Raw genomic sequence first — 25,249 nt, 5'->3', positions numbered from 1 at the left:
TGTAAAACTAAAAAAGAAATTAGACATGCTCACATTCCAATAGTTGAGGTAAGTACATAAACAGAATTTAAAAGTATCAGTTTCATAACATTAGCATCAAAAAGCATTATACAGCTATCTTACTTTGCTAAGGAATTTGAACTTTACCCAACAGGTCAGTACTCTTCCCTACTTTGGAATCTGTAGATGACATAAGGGAGATTAATTAAAATTGGGAAACACAGTTATAGGTAATTTAATTTTTTTTTTAAAATTTTACAATTACAGTGAACATATAATATTATATAAGTTTTAGGTGTACACCATAGTGATTAGTCATTCATATAATTTATGTAATGATCACACCAATAAGTCTAGTACCCCTTTGACACCATATATAGTTATTACTATATTACTGATTATATTCTCATGCTGTACTTTCCATCCCCATACCAGTTTTTATAACTGGCAATTTGTACATCTTAGTCTCTTACCTTTTTTCACCCATTCTCCTAATCCCCCTTCCATCTGGCAGTCATCAACATGTTCTCTGCATCTATGAGTTGTTTCTAATTTGTTTGTTTATTTGGTTTTTTAGAGTCCACATGTAAGTAAACTCATACAACTTAACAAAAAAACTGATTAAATTTTTAAGTAAAGGAAAACTATATTTTAAATTAAAAGTGATACTTATTTCATATTAGAAAAAGTTATTAATTGCTGTTTTCATTGTTACTTGTATATAGATTTAAAATGAATATTCTGAGAAACATCTGAAGTTTTAGATCTAGTCTGCATTTATCTTTTTCTTATTCTAACTTAATAAGTACTAACTCATAATTATAAGTCAATGGGACTGATCCTTAGCAAGTGTTTAATGACTGTCAGTTCTGGATGTTTGGATCCAATATGGAACCAGAAATGAATTGATACGTTATTGGAAAGTACTTTTATCACTGTCAGAGTCTAAGTTGGCAAGCATATCTTTTTCAGAATCTAGAGGGTTAAATGTTTATCTTAGACATAATGACAGATTGATATTAATATGCTCTTTTGTTCAATTTAGGACTAGAATTTCTTTTTTCAAGTTTTGTTGCGGCATTGGAGTTTTAAATATACCTACCAATAGGACATCAATCTCATTATCTAAAAATATAGAAAACTATTATGTGTTGAATTAAGTTAAACTTGTAGCAATTGTGTCATTTTTATCATTATTCAGTGATATTAAGGAATCTTTCCAATCTTCACAATTAAATATAGTGAATTTTATCACTGATGTGATAGGTTTAGTCTACTTAACAAATGTAATATGTTGCTGAAAATAGGTTATTTAAGGCATGCCATTTGAAATCATTGAAATGGTCTTTATTTAATAGCTTGGTCAGTGTCAGGAAGAAAGGTGTTTATCACATCCTATGTGTTGGAGACCCATGTGAACTTCTTTCCCCTCAATAGTCAGCATATTTCAGTATGGCAAGACAGTCTTGTGTTCACCACCCATTTCTTCACTCAATACATGGGAGATACAAGACAATTACATTCACGGTTTTACTTCTGAATCATGATCAGGTAGCATTATGCTTGACTCTTGGCTGTTTTCAATGGATATAATATCTGTATTGACATTTGAGTTTTATTTAATAGTCTTTTCAAAGTGCCCATTTTCCTCTCTGCATACAGAGCTGTGTTTCACCAGTGTTGAATCCATTGCCTTGTTCTGCATCTGGATTAGTCTTAGTTTTCAGGGATGACCAGTACCAAAATTCATGGAGCATTGCACTCTTAAGTTTATTCCATACATCCATCAAGAGCATATCTTCCGCACATCAGTGGCTTGTTCAACTGTTAAATGGAACTACTTCCAAGGCATTCTCTTCTCCATCGTATAGCTCTTCCATGCTGACATTATGTAATATCTAACAGTTTCATTGATGCAGACATTTTCCCAATAGCTTTTACCGATTTTTTGAAAGTATACTATTTATTATTAATTTTCTCAGTGGCATTACAAGCCTCTCAGAAAGAATGTAGATTTGCTTGCTTTTGCCTCCAGGAAAATCAATTTGAAGTCTGCATTTGGTTTCTTCTCATCTTTGGTTACTAAAGTTATGAATTTCATCATTTAAAAAATAAAACATTTTACTCTTATTCTGTGAAAACTTGTTTGGTGTACTACAGAAATTACTGAGCTTGTTTTGAAAATGATAAGAAAGTGTCAATAGATATAAGCTACTATTTGACAACATTTTATTACAGACACTACCATGAGATTTATAGATGAATGGATCACCAATATAAGAAATTAGATCTAAGTTTCAAGTATTCAGGTTTACTTCACTTATTATTTTTTTTCTTTTGGTCCACTTTATCAGTACTTGCACAAAGAGATTCACATTATATTTTGTCTCTTGATTCTTGTTCACTTCCTATGTTGGGGACCTGGATTTGTTTGTCACTGTTTTTAGGCTTTGATGAATCAATTTTGAGACATTGATACATTTTTAATTCTTGCCATAGAGTAACAAAAAAAATAACAATTAATTTAAAAAGCAAATTTAACGTGTATACGATAGCAAGCACAGCTTGAAAATAAGGTGAGACAACTGGACCAACACAGTCCTTACGTCAGGTGTGCCCCATTATAATGTAACGATAAGTGCATAAGTGGGTTACATTGAAAATATAATTAATCTTACATTTCAAACTTCTGAAACACATGGAAAAGGGCAAGGAAGGGAAAGATGGAACTCATTTAGAAGGCTGATATGGCTGTTCATTTGCATTTATATATACCCTGTTGTTATTTAAAGAGCTATAGTCACAACGGCATAAATCAAATATAACTACTGGCATTTAGTAGCTATTTTACATTTTTAAAAATGTTCTACTAAATTTTAATTTTTTTTCCTGTGGAAAACATTATATATATAATCATTATTTACATTTTCTAGATTTCTTAATATAAATTTTGAAACAGTATTGTTTTCACGTCTGCCAAATTTAGGTATGAATTCTGGCTGAGCCATCAGTGAGTTACTTCAGTTCCCTCCTAGCCTTGGTTTCATCTCTTGTAAAAGTGTTGGGGGAAAATATTTCTCTAAAAAAGTTAAAATTTGTTTTGTTTCTTTTGTTAGTTTACTGTTTTTTTATTGACAATATTTAAATATTTGACCTATTGTTTTTTCATAAAATGACTAAATTGACTTGTTATTTTAACATCATATAGAAGAAGCAATAAATATAATTTTCAAACAATCCAATATTGTCACTAAAACAATATTGGCTCTTAATAATATACTTAAAAAAACTAGTTCTGACTGGAGAGAGAAAGAGAGACAGAGAGACAGAGAGGGGGAAGTGAGTGTCAAGGGGAGGTTCCTATTTAGGATTTTGGTTTGATTTTGTCATAGTCTGGGGACAAAAAGCAGCTGAGAGATCATTACAGATCCATGTAAAATTAAAAGAAAATTACAATGATGAGATAGTTGGTACATGAAAATTGTGTCAAAGAGAAAATAGAGACCTCTTGCTGTAGGGTCCTTGTCTATGTGTAGGGAGCTGCTGCTGTCTTGTTCGGCTGTCTTGTGCCATTGTAATTATGCCTCTCAATGTGAGACTTCACTTAGTGATGCAGAGCCATAGTGAGAGAATCAGGCTTTCCACTGGAGAAGATTGAAAATCCTCATTTCCCAAATTGCCAAAAATATCATTATTTAACACACTTTTATTACATTTTAAAAGAACCATGATGAAATAAGACGCATATAACTTATAAAAGACATGATGTTCTATTAACACTTTTCTTTTTTATTTCAGTTTTTGATTAAAAAAAAAAAACCCTGATCTTTTATATATATATATATATATTTACTTGAACATAACTAATGTTTAAATACATTGAATAAATATCACTTACTTCCACATCATTCTGTGCATTATTCTACTTTGGGTTAGTGAAACTGCATACTTCTGCTCACTCAAAGGACATCAATCAAAAAGATAAGTTGATTAACTTTAAGTAAAACAGATTAAAGTGTTTCTTTACTGAGAATTGCTAAAGTTATGCATTCTTTCATTCAATAGGTTAATTTGAAATAAGCATCTACTGTGTAGCATTAAGTTTGGCTCCTTTGGCTCCATGATAAATGCAAAAAAATAAAAAATAAACTGGCATAATTCTTGACTTCACAAAATGAATAGTCTCCTTGGACAAAAGAAGACATTCTAAGAGCCTAACGAATATTTAAATTAGAAGAATATTAAATTTACCAGGAGTGTGACATCAAAAACTACAGCCATGATGATGAGCTTGAATAAATGTTTTAGTTAATATTTTCAGTAGACATTGTTTAAGATGTCAGGAAAGTATGGATATTTTTGAAAAAGGATTCCCAAAATTGTTACAATGGTCAAACTGTGAATGCTATAAGGAAAATGTTTTAAAATGTCTTTAAAAGATATTTTTAATGTACTTCATTCTTTGATGAAACAGAAAAAATGAGTTATACTTTACTTTAGAAAATGTTTACAAAAATGCATTCTCAAAGCATATAAATTAAGAAAGGAAATTTGACATAACTACCATACTTCATTTGTCCAATATACATTTTAATGATTTTTTCAATGTCCTCTAGTTATGCTATAAAAATTTTTAAAAACAAACAGAACTCTATATGTCAGTGAACAATAAGTAATCCAAATTGTTGAAGTATAGTTATTTGAATTTTTCAATTTAATTTTTATGAGGATTTATTAGTAAATGTCTGGATATACTGTCCAATATTCAAGACAAATCATTATAATTTCAGAAGAATCCAAAAATTAACTGCTTTGATATTTCTTTCAATTAAACTCGATTTTGAAGAATTCAAAGTTAAGTAGCTTTTGTTAGATGCTCAGGTCATTTGACTTACCAAATTCTTTTTTTTTTTTTTTACATTTGCAAAAGATATACTAAAGTGTCTCAAGAAAGCATTAGAGTATATTAGAATATTATAAATAGCTACAATTTAATCACAATCTTTGGTTTCTGAAAATTTCCTTGAACAATCATTCATATCAGAAGATAAACAATGAAACCTTTCAAACAACTCTCCCTATAGCTTCACATTCAAAACAAGAGTTCTTCAAAATTTCAGTACCGATATTTAATGATATATTGAGAACTGCCCTTAAAAGGGTTTGCACTCACATATGAAAATGAGTGGGTAAACTCAAGGGATTCTGTTTAGCAGAAAAGCTTTATGCTCAGTTACGTTATCTATTCATTTTTGTAAAGTTTTCTATTTTTTAGATTTCTGTTAGATTTTAGTACTCTTTTATTTAAAATTAGATGGTTTTCCTAGTAACTTGAAGTAACTTGAATACATATTCTTTTAAGACCAGAAAATGGGCAAAATAATCCAGAAACTATGCTTTTTCTCCCCCCAAAAAATTATTTAGCTTGACATTCTGAAAATTATAAATGAGTGTATTTACTTTCTGTATTGCGAGTACACGGGTGACATGTAACAAATATTGTGGGGGGATTAAAAAAACCTTTTCATACTTTTTCAGGATATTATTCTTATAAGTGATAATGCTACTAGACCAATATATAATTGTAATAAAAATAACCATCCACATTTTAGTCATCAAACGTCCCAGGTTTTTTTCTAATCATTTTTTTATATAGTGTTTTATTTTATCCATGCTACAGTTCTTGGAAGTGAATGCAATTCTCCACCCGCTATTTCATGGATTTGGGAATGATGCATGTGGAAGCTAAGTAACTTGCACTTAAGTAACTAGAAGTCCAATTCCACAGTCCATTAATTAACCTATTTCATATAGATATGTATGATCTTTTCACAAATGGAGATCTCTGCTCTCCTATTAGGGCTACATTCAGTAATTTAAGACATATATCACATATTGAAATACATAAAGGCTTAGATATATTCTTTTGAAATTTATTCTAGGCCACTATAATAATAAACATGCTACAATAAATAAAAGCAATGCTTAAAGGGACTTGACCTCAGGAATCAGAGAGCATGATTGACAGTAAACTCATAGCAAACAGTACTGATGCAGTCTCTAATTAAAGAACTAATCTTTAGGTCCCCATGTGAATGCAAGAGAACTTTAATGTGTGTTTAATGACACCATCTGTTCTACAATGTAACCTAAAACAAAATCAATTGTTTATAAATTAAACAATTTATACAGGACATCTAATTTTTAAACTGGAATATCAAATAATCTGTGCTTCCGAAAGTCTATTACTATGCTTCGAAAATAACAACCATTGACTCCAAGACTTTTTTAACCCCTTTGTCCTGATGAGGTTTATTTTAGTATTTTATGTTCAAAGTCCTTAAATTTTATAACTCCTTTAGGGTAAAACTGCTTGAAGTTAATGTATTCATCACTCTCTTACTCTATGCTTAGCACTGAATAAGAAATAAGTGAAGTAGTAAATATGTTCCTTGCCCTGGAGAAACTTGTTCTCTAGTTGAGAAAATAAGAAAAATACTTGAAAGATTAAAAAACAATAAAAGGCAGTTCAAAATGAATGTCATTAATCTAGTCCGATAGATAGAATTTTTAAAGTACTCTTCAAATTTCTAACATTAAGTGTAAATTTCCTTCAATCAAAGATGTTCCACCTTAGTTTTTCAAAGTTCTGCAATAACCTTTTCCCTTCCTCTTCATTAATTTCTCCCAGTAATTTGACAAGTTTTCTCTCAACTGGAAATTTTTGCTTCTTAAGCATTTAACATGTTAAGGCTATTTCTAGAGGATAGATATTGTCAGTACCTTAAATTTCATAATAAGTAAATTCAGACATAAGATTTTAAAGTTGGCTTTTCCATTATTAAAAATAACCTTCAATCAGCAAAAAATTTTTACTTTATTTATTATGTGCAAAGAACTTCTAGACTGCAGAAATACAAAGGTTTATTAATTCATATATGCATTCATTCATTTGTCAACCCAAATATTTACTGAACAATGATTACGTACCAAGCATTTCAATATGAGAAGATAGGTAAAAAAAAAAGATAATTAAGTAAAATATAAGTGATATGAGATGGCAATAGTGCTAGAGAGAAAAATGAAGGATAAACAGAAAGTGACATTTAAGTAAAATGGTCAAGGAAAGCTACACTAAGAAGGTGACATTTGAATAAAGCCCCCAAACAGGAAAGGGAGTAAGATAAACAGATGATTGGGAGAACATTCTAGGCAGAGAGAAGAGCAAGTTCAAAGGCCCAGCCTGAGGCAAGAATGTGCCTGGCAAGTTTGAATGGAGTGAGTGAGGCTGAGAGTAATGGGAGATGTGGACAGAAAGAGGTGGGAGGTGAGTAAGTACAATGTGCCAGACCTAGAAGCCAATTGTGATGACTTTTACTCTCACTCTGACTTAGGCGAGCAGTCACTGGAGGGCTTTTCAGGGCCCTTCTGACAACTGTGTGAACGAGGGGAAAAGAGGAAGCAGGGTTTATTCCAATTTAGTTTGGAGACAATCTTAGTAATTGCAGCCCCCAGATGATAGTGGCTACAAAAAAAAAGAAGAAAAAAAGAAAGACAATGATGGAATGGATGGATAAGTGATCAGATTTTAAACTTAAATTACAGAAAGAATGGATGGAATTGATGACAAAATGAATGTGAGGTTTAAGATGAAGAAAGGCCTTAGGATGACTCCAAAGATTTTGGCCTTTATCAGTAGACTAATGGAGTTATTTTACTGAAATTGAGAAGACTGCTGCAGGAATAGGCTATAAAATAGCATTTGTTCCGTTTTGAAGATTTTGTTTGAGATACCTATTAGAAAACCAAGTCAAGATGTTTGGTAGGCAGTTTGGGTAGATGAATCTAGAGTTCGAGGAAAGATCTAGCTGGAGATTTATATCTAAAGTATTTATCTTCCCTATGCATGCTTTGTTCTTACTGGCATGAATGAATACAGTGATAGACAAATACTGGAAATGTGAGTGGAAGTTCTCCTTTCCTGTCCAAAATGGCAGTGAGGATTTCCTATAAACCTGTTGTTTCTGAAAGCCCTTCATTTCCACTCCCTTCACAATGAAAACACCTTACCATTCTTTGGAAAAGAGTTTGGTTGTAGCTAGTATGGTGAAACAACTTATCGTTCCTATCATTAGAGTTTTTAAATTTCATTTAACCTTTTGCTTTGATAGTGCTTTATTTTTATCCCTTTAAAGTACAATTTACCCGTGCGTGGGCTTGTACCTTCATCATATTGTGAGTTGTGCACATAAAGAAGTCATGTCATTTATTTTTTTATCCTTAGCAACTAGTCTGGCCTATTTGTATGTACTTGCTATGTTGAAATTAATTCATCTAGTAGGAACTGATTTTGGATCTCATTCTGTTTTAAAAATTAGCTATATATTGCAAATATATCATCTGATTAATTATTTTAACAATTATTTGTTGAACATCATTTCTTTAAGTCCCATTTTATCTGTATTATTTGTCTCTATGTAGAGGATAGTTTCTGATTTCAAGGTTTTTAAAAAATATTTTATTTATTTATTTATTTCTTATTTTCCCCCTCTTCTTTCACCCCTGACCTATGGATGTTGCCAGTTTCTCTTTAAGAACTGGATCTCTGAAGGCGGGGCGTCCCCTCCCGTACTCTCACAGCGCACTCGGGGCCTGGCGCACCTGAGGTATGGTCCATGGCTCCACCTGGAGCGCGAACCCCAGACCTTCTGCATGTAAAGCAGACATGCTAACCACTACACTATGGAGCCACCCCCTGATTTCAAGTTTTACATATTAATATAGGAGTTCTGAAAACAGAGATACACAAAATGAATGGGAGATATTGTATATTAAATGCCTTAATAGAGGTACAAGTAAAAGTCTCTGAAAAGTAAACATCACTTGTCACTTTGTCAAGCTTCCTGGGCAAGTTTTCCCTGGCAAGATAGAATAGTTTTAACTGGACAGTGAAGGACTTCAATTGGAAGATCTACAGGGGGAAGATATTCTAAGTAGATGGAATAAAATGGACAATAGTATCTATGTGGAGCAGTTCTGTGGTAGCTTTGGTATTTTATAAGTAGATTGGCTAGAGTGCTGGAAAGTAGGAAAAGCATATGAGATAAAGTTGTATTAGGAGATGCTTATATGCCCTGTGTGGGAGATACTTGGGTTCTAGGACAAAGGATTTTTACTGTATTTGGTTAGCCTGGGAAACCTCCAACAATGTTTTGAATGGGCATTGAACTTCATTTTGGAGAGTCTGGGCAAAGAAAGCACTGGAAAGTTCTATTAGCAAGAATTTTTGATAGTTCAGGTAAGAGAAAAATTAGATCTTGGATTAAGAGAGGGAGAAAGAAATGCTATAGAGCTCATGAAATGAGGTAGTAAATAGATTTGATAACTGATAGGGGATATGTGAGGATCCGAGTAGCCAATGATATTTTCAAGGCTTTAGTTTGGGGACTATATAGAAACAGGAAGATTAGAATGAGGCATTCATAAAAGGAAGATAATAAATCTGTTTAGAATATATTGTATTTGAGCATCCAAATGGAAACCTTCTAAGGCAGTTTGAAATTCAGAACCAGAATTTAAGAGATGGGTTGGAAAGAATGTAGTTCCTAAAGTAGCTTATGCACAAGACAAAGTAATTCCTCAGTGCTTTTATACTTTTATGCACTTTCTCCTTCATTCATTGTTAGAAGTTAGGAACTTATACATGTGGTCTCACTAGGACTTACTTGTGAAACAAAGGAAAGCAATCTTCTAAGTTGTCATTTCTATGTGTTGTCATCATTTTATACTTTCCCATAGAATCATTTGAAAATGTTAGCAGATTTTATAGAAAATACCTTCAACAAATATCTTACATAAAGTACTTAATTATAGATACGTTACTATTTTATTTACATAATTTAAGGGGATTTTATTTTCTTTCAAGGCCAATATAAAATGTACTGGAACGTTGTATAACCCTAGACTGGCTAAAGGCAGTTCATGCTGTAAACCTAATGCTGAATATTTTTTTTAAAGGTAAGGAAATGAATTCTTTAGAATGCATATTAAGATCAATCGCCTTATACTTATTTCTGCCTTATGTGTCATCATATATAGGACTTATGCAGATCTAGGACATACTCATTTGGAAATAATGAAAGATATTTCACAAAGGTAAAGGTGAAATAATATTCAGAAAGCCATAATAGAACATTAGTGCCCCTCCTTATGTTGCTTAAGTGTATAGATGTTTTAGTTTGTTTGTTTGTTTGTTTGTTTGTTTGTTTGTTTCGGGACATTCTCAGACCTTAAAATAGTGGACTTATATATATATAGCAGTGCTTTAATAGTTCTTAGGGCGGGAACATTCATAGATTTAGTTATTTATTTTATAGTCACTAGGTTATTATTCACTAACTTTAAAATGATCATATTTTTCTAGTAATTAAAAGAAAGTACTCATTTTTTTTTTATTTTAAAAGAGATCATAAATCTTCAGTTTTAATATAAACTCAGATTTTCCAGGTAGAAGTTAAGGAGTTCATCATTCTTATCTCTGTCAATTTCCTAATTTACAGATGAGCTGAAGCAATTAATCCTTTCAAGTCTCCTGTATTAATTATAGTCTTAGGCAGGTTTCCTTTTGATTTTGTAATTCTTTTTGTCACATTTTCACTGTGTTTACTATCTCAGCTTGATGCTTGTTGACATGCTGATTCATTGTTCAGTGTGCTAGATAGGTTTTATTCATCTCGGGGAATGAGTGTAAAGAGGTCACACCTTAGAATCGCACTGGCATTTCTAGTGTGTGTAGGCCATATATCTCCTTTTAATTTAATCTCTGAAAAATGTGCAGGGATTTCTGCAGCTAAGCTGTACAAATCGATAAAATTTATAATCAAGGCTATCTAATCTCTAAACCTAATATAAAACTTCACCACTATTGATTACACGTGAAGGATCTGCAAGCTGTTAATCATGCATAGAAGCATAGAGTAAATGGTGGCTTCAGAAAAGGAAATGGACAAATAATCATCAGCCTGGCAATCCTTATCTTTCCATTCCCCTGAAGCAAGCATGTTACCAGACACTTGCATTTTATAAAAAAGTATGTCGGTAGCCATTATCACTTTTGAAGTTTGTATACTATAGCTTTCTTTACTCTTATAATTTAGAAAATTTTCTTCTTTCTTAAGAAATATGATCAAAAGCAAATTACTCTACTTAGTACATTTCCAGAAGATGTAAAATAAGGACCTAAGTTGCAGTATTAAAATCATAATCTTTGTAAATTATAAAATAAGCCATACATGATCGAATTACATTATGACATATCATAATGTAATTGTTATACTCTTTGTTGGATGAGAGGGCAGGAATTCACGTCATAAGATAGCCTCACTAAAAATGGGCCCTATTAACATTTCATTAATCAAATATACTTTATAATAGTTTCCCTAGTTTGAATTGATTTACTCGTTCAAGACTGCTGTAAGATGTTTATAAGGGAGTTATGCAGTCGAGTAAAATATGTACTATTTCTGCATCTAAACAGGGGTTTGTATAGTAGATATGAAATGTATTTTTTCTGTCTGACTATCCACTCAAAAGTAAAGAAATTTAGACTATTGCAGATTTACTTTTATATACACCTACAAAGTCATATTAATATAAACAAACTTTTAGTAAATATTGCACTGCAATGATGGAGTAGGCTAGTGAAAAACTCTCAATTATTATAGCTTTGACTAAAGTACTGACATGCCTTAACATTCATAGAGTTAGTAGTCCAACATGTGATATATTAGTATTGTAGGAGCATAGTAAAGAACTGAACCTGCCCTTAGAGAGCACGTAGGAGATAAGAAGAACACAAATTCATTTAATGTCATTTTTAAACATATACTATACTATCGTAGTATCTAGCACATGTCATACACTTAATAAACGTTTGCTACTATTGCAAAAATAATACTAAAAAAGCATGTTGTATGGTTCAGCACAACCTATTAAGAGAGAAATAAAATTTGTTTTTTTTTCCTATGGAGAGATCTTTGTCATAATCTTCACACAAATATTAAGGTAATTTACAAATGAAGAGATTAAAAATAGAGATTATATCAAAATGCTGAGCAACAACTGGTCATAAAATCTCATCAGTGGCACAAAGCAAATAAGTATTGCTCATTCTTCTGGAATAATTGGCTAGGAACCTGAGATGATCTTGGCTGGCTCACAAATCTGCTTGTAGACTCTACTGACAGATCTTGACTGACATTTGCTGGGATAACTGGGACAGCTAAGCTGTGCTCCATATGTATCTTATATTCTAGAATTGATGGTGGAGGTGTAAGAGCAAGCAGGAGCACAAAGGCCTTTTTGAGACAGAGCCTGAGAACTAGCATGCCATCACATTTGCCTCACGCAGTTGACCAAAGCAAGTCACAAGGCAATCCCAAAACTAAAGGGTGGGAAAATGGACCCCACGTCTTCGGTGTGAGAGATTGCAAGGTCATATGGCAAACAGCATGAACAGAAGGAGGTAAAGAACTGGAGCCATTGCTGCAGCTACTACATGGAGTTAGGTTCTTTAGTTCGCTTTTCGTTAGCTCGTGAGCTGAAAGTATATTAAAACTATTTGCTTTATTTTTCAGAAAATAAAAATTTCCAAGCATACTCTATGGGTCAATGACTGTACTTGGCATAAAAAAATATTTATTTACCTCATTTTTTAGGACAACCTAAGAAGTAGGTCATTTATCTTCTTTTTAAAAAGGTATAAAGGCATTGAAAATCCTCTCTAGAGTTTTGTTATTGCTATGTACAACTCCTCTAAAGTCACCTTTTTTTATATACCACATATTATTAAGTATTGTTTTTTCATATGTTTCTTTAGCATTATGTACGAATCACTGTACTTTTTGCATCTGATTAATGGTGTTGATAAAATTTTTTATTAAAAAGAAGGCTTATTTATACAGTAAGAGTAGATTATTATTTTCTTTTTTTCATAATTTAAGAAAATGCCTCTTTTTTCTCTTTTATGTTTTCTCCAAATATAGGCAGTTGTCTACAAAGAATGTTTTACTTTTTAACTTTTATTTAAATTGTAAACATAAGTGGGAATACAATATCAGAGACAAATCAAAGTATATTCATTGATTGCAATTATGTGTTTCTTCCAACAGTTTAATATCATTCCATAAAAATCTAAGTGAGGACTATTAAAGGGTCTCCAGATTTTCAACTGCTCCTATTTTGAGAATTAGGTATCATGATATGACATTCAGTATGATTTATCTTTGGGGAAAAAATTATCTTTGTCTTTTTGTCATGTCACTTTGGTATTATTGTTTTTTTAAAAATCAATTGATTTCCTTGGCATTATTGTAGAGAGGATGCAAATGTTAATTTTATTAGAATTATCTGATGAACTTCAGTAAGACTTGGGAGCCATGATGATGACTTGTTTTGTTTTAATTTGATTATGTGCTTAGTATTGTTCTGATGATACTGGCTAAATAATTACTGTGACTGCAGGAGAGCCGAATGAGCTATGCACCCCCTGTCACTCTATATCCCCTGAGTCCAAGCATGTCATTTCAGCAACACAGCCATAAAGCCAAAAGAGCTGACAGTTGTCTTGTGATTATTCCTGGACCCGAGGCTTTCTCATATTACAGTACTAATCAAGTCATCTCACCAACTTATCATTAACTCTATTTGACCCATGGGGGTAGAGATGAAATCTTTTTTGGCAAGATTAATGATGTTATAAGATTGAGAAGATGTTCAGTGTAAAACCTCGATTATTCTCAATTCTTACCATGAAGAAAAAGAATAAAAATACAAAGCAACAATAATGAAAAGTAAAAGACAACATCTTCCAAAGACCTTAAGTTTTTTTTATCCCCCAAAGAATGCCAATGTTTTCTTCCTTTTTACATTTTCTAATTCACTTTTGTTCAAATATTTTGTCTCCATTATTTTTTGTTGTACACTAACAAATATTTTCTCTGGCAGTCAGGAAATTTACTTTCGTTGTATTTGTTTTGATAAATGGATTGGAAATTGTGCTTTGCAGTCAGATTCTAGGATTTCTGATGAAAAGACAGCCAGGAGCACGATGCTCCTGTCACGCTTCAGTGTTCTTAGTTTGTGTACATCTTTGACAAGATCTTCCTTTTTTTTTTCTTGGTATGAGCTTTGGGACATCTTCTATTTTTCTCTGACTGACAGCTAGATAATAAGTTTTATCATTAAAAACTGATTCCAGGGAAATGTGATGCCTGCCCTTGGTTCCTTTGTAGCTAGTAAAGCTTTTGTTTTCACAATTCTTTCAGAATAACTGGAGATTATCACTATAAAAAGACATGGATATTGACCTGTCATGTCACATGTTGTTTAGCAAGTACCAAAAAATTGAATTCCCTACTATTTATCTAGAACCACTTATTAAATCATCTTGCTATTGAGAGATGACTCAAGGTCAACAGGTTCTGTTCATATTGCCTTTATTTTTCTTAACCTTCATGGAATTATTAAGTAGTTCTTCATTTTATCCCATTAAGTTGTGCTAAAAATTTGACACATAAAGTGTTACAGGAATAAACCCCATGCTCAGTCTATTTAGAATTAAATGAGGGCAATGATATGTTACTTCTTTGTTTACCTGCTAATTATATAATATTGGTCAAAGATTTGATATGTAAATTTTCTGCCATTTCTTTTTATTTCATCTTTATTTCATGTAGCCTTTTTCATTATAACGAATAGGAAATGGGTTGAAAATAAAAAGAAAAATGGAATGAGAAAAATTAGTAAACTTAGCTGATCAACATTTGGCAGGAAAGATACAGAAAATTAGGTAATACTGACATTTCTTATTGTGTGAGCTTTTTTTTTAATTTAATAGGTGTTTTACTAGGATTTATTAGCAATGAATGAATGAAAAAGAGCTTTCTGCCAGTTTTGTTGTACATCTGTCCATTGGGCACTTAACAAGAGGAGTTAAGAGTCATCGTTTAAAGGGTAGAATGAGACAGGACTAGATTTTGCTTTAATGTCCTTGTTGCCCCCTTCCCCTTCTCTAAGTATGTCACATCTGGCCTTAAACCTTATTCCTCTGCCTGTGTCCTCGGTCCTTATGTAGTAGATTTGAACCTTCCTAATTCATGATTTAGGGAAGAGTTAAGTTAGTGTGCGTATTGAACAAACATTTCAAAAAGTAGAATGATCTAGAAAGTTTGACTTCATGGTTTTTCTATTACCACCCTAACTTAGAGCTGTTATTTTTTAACATTTTATTTTATTACTAGTTTCAAGTAAACTATTTATATAGTTTATAAAATGATCCCCCTAATTGCTCTTTCTCTCCTCTGGCTCTCCGCCTAGACATTACATTAATGCTAACTGCATTCCCTATGCTGTGCTCCCCATGCCTGTGACCATCTATCAACTACTAATTTGTACTTCTTTATCGTTTCATTCCATTCTCCCAGCTCCCCAACTCTGCCCCGTCCCTGCCCCCAACCCCCGCCACCTTCACCAGATTGTCCTCTGTGTTCATGAGTCTGTTTTTGATTAGTTTGTTCTTTTTGTTCCTTAGATTCTTCGTATAAGTGAAATCATATGGTATTTCTCTTTCTCTGTCTAATGTATTTCACTCAACATAATAACTTCTAGGTCCATCCATGTTGTTGCAAATGGTAAGATTTCATTTTTCTCAAAAAATTAAAAATGGGTATTTTTTTGATCCAGCAATTGCAGTTCTGGTTATTTATCCAAAGAAAACCAAAACAATAATTCATAAAGATCTGTGTTCATGGCAGCACAATTCACCAAATAACCAAGATATGGAAGCAACCTAAATGTCTATCAACAGATGACTGGATAAAGAAGTTATGGTTCATATATATAATGGAATGTCATTCCGAGCTGTTCTTGACTTAGCAGTTTCCAACCTGAACTTAACTCCATCTCTGCGAAGTCACACTCCTTCTTGTCACCTTATTCTCCTCTAACACATTGCAGTCTTTGGATTTTTCTACCTCCAGTACCTGCAAACTTGATGGGACCTTTAAATTAATTTTTCTAAAGCATTTATTTGATTATGTTAATCTTCTGTGTGACTTTCCATAGCTTATCAGATCAAGTTAAATTTTTTACCATGGCATCAAAAGTTTTCTCAGTCTTTTTCCAACCAAGTCTTTCTACATAATCTCCTACTAGATGATTTGTACTGCAACCAAGTGGGATTACATTTTTTAAATTTCAGTTGTGTTCTGTATATTTATTCATCCTGTTTGCTCTACTTTTGTATTAATTATCCAAATTATATCAACAGATCTTGCCTTTATCCACTTAGATTTAATTCCATTGACAGGTGGAAGTTATTTCTTACACTTGAATTTGTATAGTATTTTATTTTATTCATATATAACGTACTTTTCAATTATTTATGTATGTTTTTTAGCTTATTATCTTTGCTAAATAAATGTTAAGCTCCTTGAGGTCTGTTATTGTCTTATTCACTTTAGTATCCTCCACAGTGACTGGTATTAAACAATTTATAGAATAGACAATCTATTTTGTTTCATACTAGGTAAATTTGTTAAAAAGTCCTAATATAATACTTTGCCTACATGAAGCTCATGCCTTGCTGTATTTCGTCCCAAATTTTTGCCAGAACTTTGCCCCACAACTGTTTTTCAATTCCTTATTTCTTTCCTAGTCTTTCTTTTACCAGAAAAGCAGAGATGAGAGAGAGAACTGTTTTATAAAATCGCATATGTAGAATACCTAATAAAAACTCTATGACTATGGAAAGTCAAAAAGTTGGGAAGATGAGAGAACATTTATTAATTCTAAAACACTTGACAGATGTGCATTGATCTCCATTGTTTTATCATCATTATGGTTATTTACTTTGTTGGTTATAAATACTATTTACTGTGGTGCCTCTATATGAAATTCACCATATTTCTTTAAATTATTTAAATTTTAAAGCAGCACTTATACTCAGCTTGTATAGAACATAATGGGTGCCAAGCAATATCTTTCTGCTTCCAGTTATCCTATAACAATTTAAGTAATTACTTCAATTTAGAAAGTTATTTTTTTACATATGTGTTATATCAGAAACAATACAGTTATTGTGAAGCACAAGAAATAATGGATCAGGGTGAGGAATTTAGATAATTTCTTTGTTGAACTCATAGAATTTTCTTTGAATGAATTTCATAGTAGTAGAACAGTCTCAAGTCTACTGTTTATAAAGACTCTAATATAAAAAATTTAAATGATTGTAATTGTCAACTCATGCATGTTAGGCCTAATGGAACTGACAAATTGCATAGCAGAGTGCCCATCATATGTATGTGTATATATATGTATATAATAAGCATGCTACATACCTATGTGTGTATATATATATGCATACATATGTGTGTATAAGTGATGCGTGTGTGTTTACTTTATGTATGTTTCTGAATATTATTCTGAGGTGAGAGTGAAATTATATTTTAAGTCACTATTTTAGTAATAATAGTGAATTTTTCAGCATTTATTCAAGTCACTGAGAAAAAATACAGTTTTTAAATACGATATTGACTTTGTAGAATGATTCTTTGCCTCTTAGATGACCTATTCCTTTTCACACCCTTTGTTTTTTTATATCAGTTAATAACACATTAGTTAGTGAAATTTAGGGTATAGAATTTATAAAGCTATCCTTTCCCAATTTTTAAATGAGAGTTTTAAATATGATTTATATGACTGTCAAAGTAAGCAGCATTTAAATACAGAAAATCAAATTCTCAAGTTGAACTCTATGCATTTTTTATGTAATTCATAATAAGTATATCTTCTGCAAACTCTTAGAAATGTAGAATAGAGGATGTAGAGCTACTGCGTCTTCACAGTGTGGAAGCTGTCTAGCTATGCTTTTAAAGTTGTATTAAAATGCAGAGTAAGTACAAACTGAATAGTAGGATAAAACGAAAAAGAGAAATTTATAAAGGGGGAAATGTCAGATTCAAAATGAGGAGTATATGAAAACAAGTACATAAGTACTAGTTCTAAAAAAATAAACTAAACAAGAATTAATATTTATTGTGTTTTTTCTCATTGTTGAATGGGAGATTTTATTCAAATACTCTAGGCATTTTTTGGAGAAATTTTACATTCTCATTCTACTTTTAGAACAAAATTCAGCCTAACCTGAACAGGACCATTAAATTGTATTTGGTTGTTGCCTAGCAGGCGCAAAATCACAGTTTAGCTGGGAATTTTAGGATAAATCTGTTACTGCCTGGTCAGCTGGTAGGCAGTGGTGGTGAAGACTGTTTATAGTAACTAGACTGAACTGTAAGTGTCTCTTGTGCCTGGCAATGAAAATATTAGCACAGAGCTATACATATAAAGAGATTTTTTTTAATGATTAGAGAGCCACATCTTGCAGCCTACTTAAAATGCTTAAGGTAAAAAAAAAACATGTAACAAAGGTGTGAATGTAGGGAGACCTGATACTGTGAACAATCAGATTTGCAGACAGCATTTAAAACCTAAGTATTAGAGTCTACCAAAGATTAATTTGCATGTATATACATGTTTATTTTTGTAGTTTTGAGGTTTTTAATTAAATGACCACCCCAGTATATTTTATATCACAAATTAAATACTTTGAACTGGAATCCCAATTTAGGTTTCCCATCTGTGTACCTTGCTGGTTATTTTTACATAACTGAAATTTTTAATCTAAAAGGTCAAATTTATAAAAACACCAAATTTGGCTCATTTTTTGTATTACTTATTTTTCTTCTTTTTTTCCCTACTGATTTCCATTTAGTGATAGCATTGACTATCTGCAGTGAGTTAAGGAAGGCCTTGACAAAACCTTGACCTTGGCCTTGACTTTAATCTCGTTGTCAAATCAATGTATTAAAGTTGTGCTATGTATTGGTTTGTTTACTGTGTAGACTTTACCATGGCCTTGACTTTCATAGACTAATTATTTTGATTAAGTTTAGACGATTAAAGTTAGTCTTGCATGAGGGAGGAATACACTTGGGAAGCAGTGATAGATGGACTCCAGTCTTTGGAGTGTTTAGTTCTGCCAGCATTTTCCAGTTGAATGAAAATTCACCTCCCAGTTTGGTTTCGGTGACAGTGAATGTATTGTCAAACTTGAGTGTTTCCTAGAAAAAGACAGAAAGAGATCACGAAGGATAGATGACAATGTGAATATCCACATGTATCCTTGCAATTTTTCCCAGATATTGTTCTGCTTTGATGAACAACATCATTACTGAAGTAATAACTGTTAATTAATATCTGCGTCATTTTTTGTAAATGGTAGTTTAGTGTTACAATTAGACTAATTAGTATACAGCATAGCTTGGTGACATGACAAATCATAGAGCAGCAAGTGTTGACTCTTATCCATTATGATATATTAGCTAATTCACTTGCTCAATAATGACAAAAGCAAAGATCGGCCCTTTGGCAGTAACAACAGCAACCACCGTCGAGGCATTGTGGCCACACTTTCAGGTTTTTATTTCCCACCATGTTTCTGAGTACTGTGGATTGTTGACATTTTACATTTCGCTTCTTTTCCTATTGGGAAATGATAGACCCCAATCAAAATTTTCAAGAATAGAATCACGAATAAGAATAAAAGATGACTTCCAAATTTTCCTGGTTTACACATGCTGTGTCATGCTCAGTGTTTTATTTTTCCAAGACTATTCATTATAAAGTTGACAGCTATCTGTGTCTTTCATTTATTTTTCAGAACCTATGCGAACCCCAAAGACGTTAAAGATTGCTGAGATACAGGCAAGGCGCATTGCCGTGGACTGGGAATCCCTGGGTTACAACATTACTCGTTGCCACACTTTTAATGTCACTATCTGCTACCATTACTTCCATGGTCACAACGAGAGCAAGGCAGACTGTTTGGACATGGACCCCAAAGCCCCTCAGCATATTGTGAACCATCTGCCACCTTATACAAACGTTAGCCTCAAGATGATCCTAACCAATCCAGAAGGCAGAAAGGAGAGTGAAGAGACGATTATTCAAACTGATGAAGATGGTATGCTCATATTTCATTATTTTCAAAAAGAAGAATTATATAATAAAAATTATGTAATTGCTTACAATGTTTTTAGAGTACCCAGAATTGAATTGGATTCTCAAATCTGCTAAATACTTTTAATAAGATTAACTTTGGAAAGAGTTTGCCTTTAACAAAAAGCTTAACATTCTTCAGAGGAACATCAAATATTAGCTGGGATGTACCTTTACTGCTTGCCTTTTTTCTCTAGAAACCAAAGAATGCTATTAGGCTTATACGACATTTTTCATATTTCATTAAATTTTAAAAGTGTGTTTTAAGGTACACATATGACTAGATTAATAATTAGGAAGGGAATTATTATGGAATTTTTAAATTATGTCTAAATTGATCATACTAATGACTGTATTATTTATTTTATCCAGAAACAGTTTTATAAAAGTAAATGGCATTATTTATTCTACTTTCTATATTATTTTTATCCTAATTTTATTTTAACCTCTACTTTGAAGCATTTTTATTGGTTTTAATAATGTCGAGTTGCATGCTATTATTTCAAAATACATTCTTAAACTAATTTCTTTTACTATGAGGTTCTCCCCTGCTTTTTCTTTATATATAAAACTAAATGATTGAAGTATATGCTTTCTATACTTTCTATGACTTATATGCAAGTAACTTAGTCTTCAGATCTGCCCATGTGAGCTCTAGTTTCTACATAGAATGCTTGATGGGTCTCAGTGTTCCCGAGGGGAGACTGAATATCTAAATCGTAATCTATTGTTGCGAGGATCAATGGATTATGATGATCTAATTAAGTCAGTCTTAGTAAATTATTGCTGCCCTATATACATACAAAAATAATATATCATCAACCATCTAATAAAAGAATATAATTTCATGAAAAGAATTCTGGGGACATTTATAAATCATGACAACAAAGCGAAAATGATTTCTCACCAGAACCCTAAGGTAGAATTTATATTTAATTTATTGCATATGTTTTTTAATGCATGAGTAGAATTTTTTGTATGAGATTTTGTTTTCATTTTTTATTCCGGCATTGATAAAAATCAATATTAAGAAGTTAGCTCAGCAGAAAAGCCTGGTTTGAGGACAGTTTTTTTGCTAATACAGAGCTATTTTTAAATGTGTATTTATTACATTTTAAAGGTTATAATGTTTATTTAATATAATCTTGCCCCACCAACATTTACTTTTTTCCCCTTTCCATTTTGTGAGTTATATTTTAAAGTACTTTCTTACATGCAAAAAAAAAAAAAAAAAAAATAGCTGAAACAGCTCTCAAGTAAATCACAAGCAGGGGAATAAAAGCCAGCATTCTATCTGAATTAAAAAATTGCTAATGTAGAAATGTGAAGTGACATTCCCTGCAATATGAAGACTTCCATGATAATGGTGTTAGGAACTTCATGTTGTATTTACACAAATTATAAGTATATATAGATGTCTGTATGTGGTAAGTCATTGTCTTCCTTTGGTTATAGAAATTAGTGAATATAATTTGTCTGTCCCCTTACTCCATTGCCCCGTTTGTTTCACTCTTTGTAGTTCACCTTAGGGTAGTTCTTTCTCCCCTCTATTCTATTTGTCCTGGTGCAATATCAGAAGTATAGCACACTGTCTTGGTCATAATTTTACTACAGACTTCTCTCTAACAAATATGACTTATAGGTACTTGAAGTGAATCCTACTGACAAATTAGAACATGTGTAAGAAGAGCAGAGTAATACACACATTCTGGGGAGATTATTCACCACCAATTCTATCCCTCTCTCAATGTGGAATTATGCAAACATTTAAAACTATCCCTATTTGTGAACAATTTGAAGTATATCCATACCATTTAATGGTATTTATAAGCCAAATTATGTTTGGTGAACACAGACACTAATTACATACCATCACATAAATGTTTACTCATTAATCGTAGTTTTGCCTCCTCCTTCCTCCAACAAACACCTTCTTCTGTGAGATGTATGGAAAAGTGAAGAAATATTTTTTCCTTAGTGACAATTTTAAGCTTATGTCATTTGAGTAAAATGGAAACAATAGGTACTCTCTTGGAAAACAAACTAATGCCCATGGCAGCCTCAATAGATTCCACATTTTGCACACAGAGGCCATCACATCCTCTCTGTCTTGATCAACTACATATCCTGTGCCAATACTGTTGACTGGTTGGGGTGGAAGAGTAGTGGATGCCTTTGGTTAACTACTCCCTGAGTCTTCCGTTGACAGATGCATGCACAGATCATCCGAAGTTTAGTGCTGACATCTTTTCTGTTTACTGTGGGTTTCTTTCCTTTATGAATTTTTTATTAATGTGCCAAATTATGTTGGCTGTTGCAGAGGTCAGAACATCATTCATCATCTCCTTGTAGATTGAAATAAATCTTACTCTTTTGACATATCATTCAGATTTTCTTAATACCGCTAGCCACGATGCAATGCATTTCCTTTGATCCAGTGATTTTTAATTTATTTCAATCCTCACAAAATTGCTTTATACTCTGAAACTACATTTCTAGATAATGTCATGTGTGAAGTTCACTGAAATGTTATATTAAGGAAAAATAATAATTAAAACTCATACTTGCCTAATATTAAGTCAATATTTCAAAAGAAAACACATTTTTAAGCAAAGTAGGATAGAAAGAGTATATTTTTAAACATTAGCAGAACAAGAAACGCTATCTATGTGACAAAATAGCAACTATATTTTTAAATAAAATATATAAGAGAAAAATATATGATAACAAAGTATCTTGTGTCAAATTTTGTTGATAGAAGCTGACATATCATTCATTCCTGCCATTGGGTATCATCAGTTATATAACATTTGCAGATTAGACTGGAATGGAGGTTCCTCAAGTCTTGTCATACCTGGGGACACTTCAAAACTAGTTATGCTGATCGATGAGCTCTAAACAAGTATGATATTTTAAAATGGTTTAATTCTTAGCTTTAAAAGTGAATTTTATTTAAAAAAACTGAAGCAGTGATATTTGAACCTATTCATCTTAATAGTTTTCTTTAAAAACTTGTAATAATCCATTTGTCTTTTAAATTATAGAAATTTTATAAGTATAGCTATAAAAATCAGCATGACTATTAATGGGCATTTCAATTCAGTACTGTATGATTTGGCTTTTGAGTCTAAGAGGTGTTAATTATTATGATTCATTATTTTATGAACTTTGTTTATGGAGACTCTTTAGGGGCTTATAAACTTCAAAATATCTTTCAAGAAAATACAGCTGTGTTCATGAAACAAATTACAAATGAGATTTTCATGTTATCAGAGGTATACAAGAGACAAAACTAGACTACGCAATTTATTCAGTTCCTAAGGTGATAGAATATTCTTTTGAATAAAAATAACTTTATAGTTGTACATTTTTTACATTAGAAGCATATAGACGTACTTTAAATTTTCATATATTAAAGTCAGAAAACTGGTCATATAGATTATTTTCTTTTTAAGGACATGTTTTTATTTATTTCATGTATTTGCAATTTGGTTTGTCCGTCTACATGATTTACTCGTCCTGTGTCTGTTGTAAGAGTTCTTATAATCAAAATGTATGTATTTGTAGTGCCTGGCCCTGTTCCAGTCAATTCTCTTCAAGGAACATCCTTTGAAAATAAGATTTTCTTGAACTGGAAAGAGCCTTTAGATCCTAATGGAATCATCACTCAATATGAGGTACTGAGAGAACAAGGAAGTTAATTGAAATGTAAATTGAAGGAAGAGTAATAGGAAAAGGTTAGAGGGAAGTTAGGGGGCAAAAGTGAAGATTAAAGAATTAAAATTATTGTTATTTCTCTTCTGTTTAACTTTCACATTCTTTGTTCTGAAAATTTAGTATCAAAACAAAGATTATATGGTACCTAGAATTTTCAGATTCTTAAAGTAAATATATGTTTTTTTGGGGTGGGGAGGGAATTGTTTTAGGGAAGCAGGATTAGCCTTTTCAAACAGAATTAATGATGGTTATAAAGAATGAATTTTTGTAAAAGAAAGAAACTCATTTTAGACAGTGATTTAGGGAAGGACATTGAATGTCAGTTGTTTCATAGTAAAGAATTAATCTCAAAAAAGCAAAATATTTATGACATACTAGATATGTAATAGAAAATATATTTCTTAAAACAGGTGAGCTACAGCAGTATAAGATCTTTTGATCCTGCAGTTCCAGTGGCTGGACCTCCACAGACTGTATCAAATTTGTGGAACAGTACACATCATGTCTTTATGCACCTTCATCCTGGAACCACATACCAGTTTTTCATAAGAGCCAGCACTGTCAAAGGCTTTGGACCAGCTACAGCTATCAATGTGACGACCAATATCTCAGGTATGCAAATCGATAAAGCATTTTTTTTAATAGCATGTTCTAGGGAGTCACATATATACTTATTGAATTTTTAATGATTGAAGGCACTTTAAATAATTATTTGAATGCAGATTATTCTTACTTATATGTCCAAACCCAAACGTATCCAAAATAGTCACTTTTAATTGACAGTGGTCTTCTAAAAAATTACATTTTATCTTTACTAAAAATCTGTCAAAGTTCATTACATATGCTAATAGGCCTATGATACTTTTGAAGAGTTGGTAATTATTATGGTATCTCTTTACTGTAAATTAATTTTCTTAAAGAATTGTAGAAGATTCTTGCTCTACTGTTTTAGTACCACATAACTTATCTTTCCGTTTCATTTTCACTGACACTGATAATTTTAGACAAATAATGAGCTTTACTTTCTCAGAAATCTCACATAATTATCTAAATTTCAGAATCACAATGTATTTAGGTGATAAACAAATACAATTAAATTTACATTATGTTATGCTCACAATTTCTTAGTTTACATTTGACTAAATTGTTTACAGATGTGACTGCTCCTTCAGTCAAGTCATCAGTTAAACCTGATTAAATTTTTTGCCAGGAATTAACATTCTAAAATGCCTTAAATGTACTCCAGCCTATGTAATGTTTTATATTATTTGTTTATGATTACTAAAATAAATATATATGTAACTAATGAGTTAAAATTAAAAAAGAATCAACCACTAATATGTTGAAATTAATATATTAAAATTAAAATATATTGAATACTAATTTTGAATTTCTAAGTTCTTTTTGTTTCTTCATG

General features: G+C 31.8%; 1 protein-coding gene across 10 annotated transcripts in view; it reads left to right on the top strand.

The window, feature by feature from the left end:
• Nucleotides 1–25,249, top strand: part of PTPRK (protein tyrosine phosphatase receptor type K) — a 477,924-nt gene that overhangs the window by 362,021 nt on the left and 90,654 nt on the right. For all 10 annotated transcript variants that reach the window (XM_039881086.1, XM_039881103.1, XM_039881104.1 and 7 more), the window contains 3 exons: nt 19,778–20,080; nt 23,683–23,792; nt 24,243–24,444. In XM_039881086.1, the coding sequence (XP_039737020.1) occupies nt 19,778–20,080; nt 23,683–23,792; nt 24,243–24,444 (615 nt within the window). The remainder of the gene's footprint in view (nt 1–19,777; nt 20,081–23,682; nt 23,793–24,242; nt 24,445–25,249) is intronic.

The sequence above is a fragment of the Pteropus medius genome, unplaced genomic scaffold (assembly GCF_902729225.1).
Source record: "Pteropus medius unplaced genomic scaffold, Ma_sr-lr_union100, whole genome shotgun sequence".
Lineage (NCBI taxonomy): Eukaryota > Metazoa > Chordata > Mammalia > Chiroptera > Pteropodidae > Pteropus > Pteropus medius.
The sequence above is the reverse complement of the archived record's forward strand: the minus strand, read 5'-3'. Positions and strand labels throughout refer to the sequence as shown.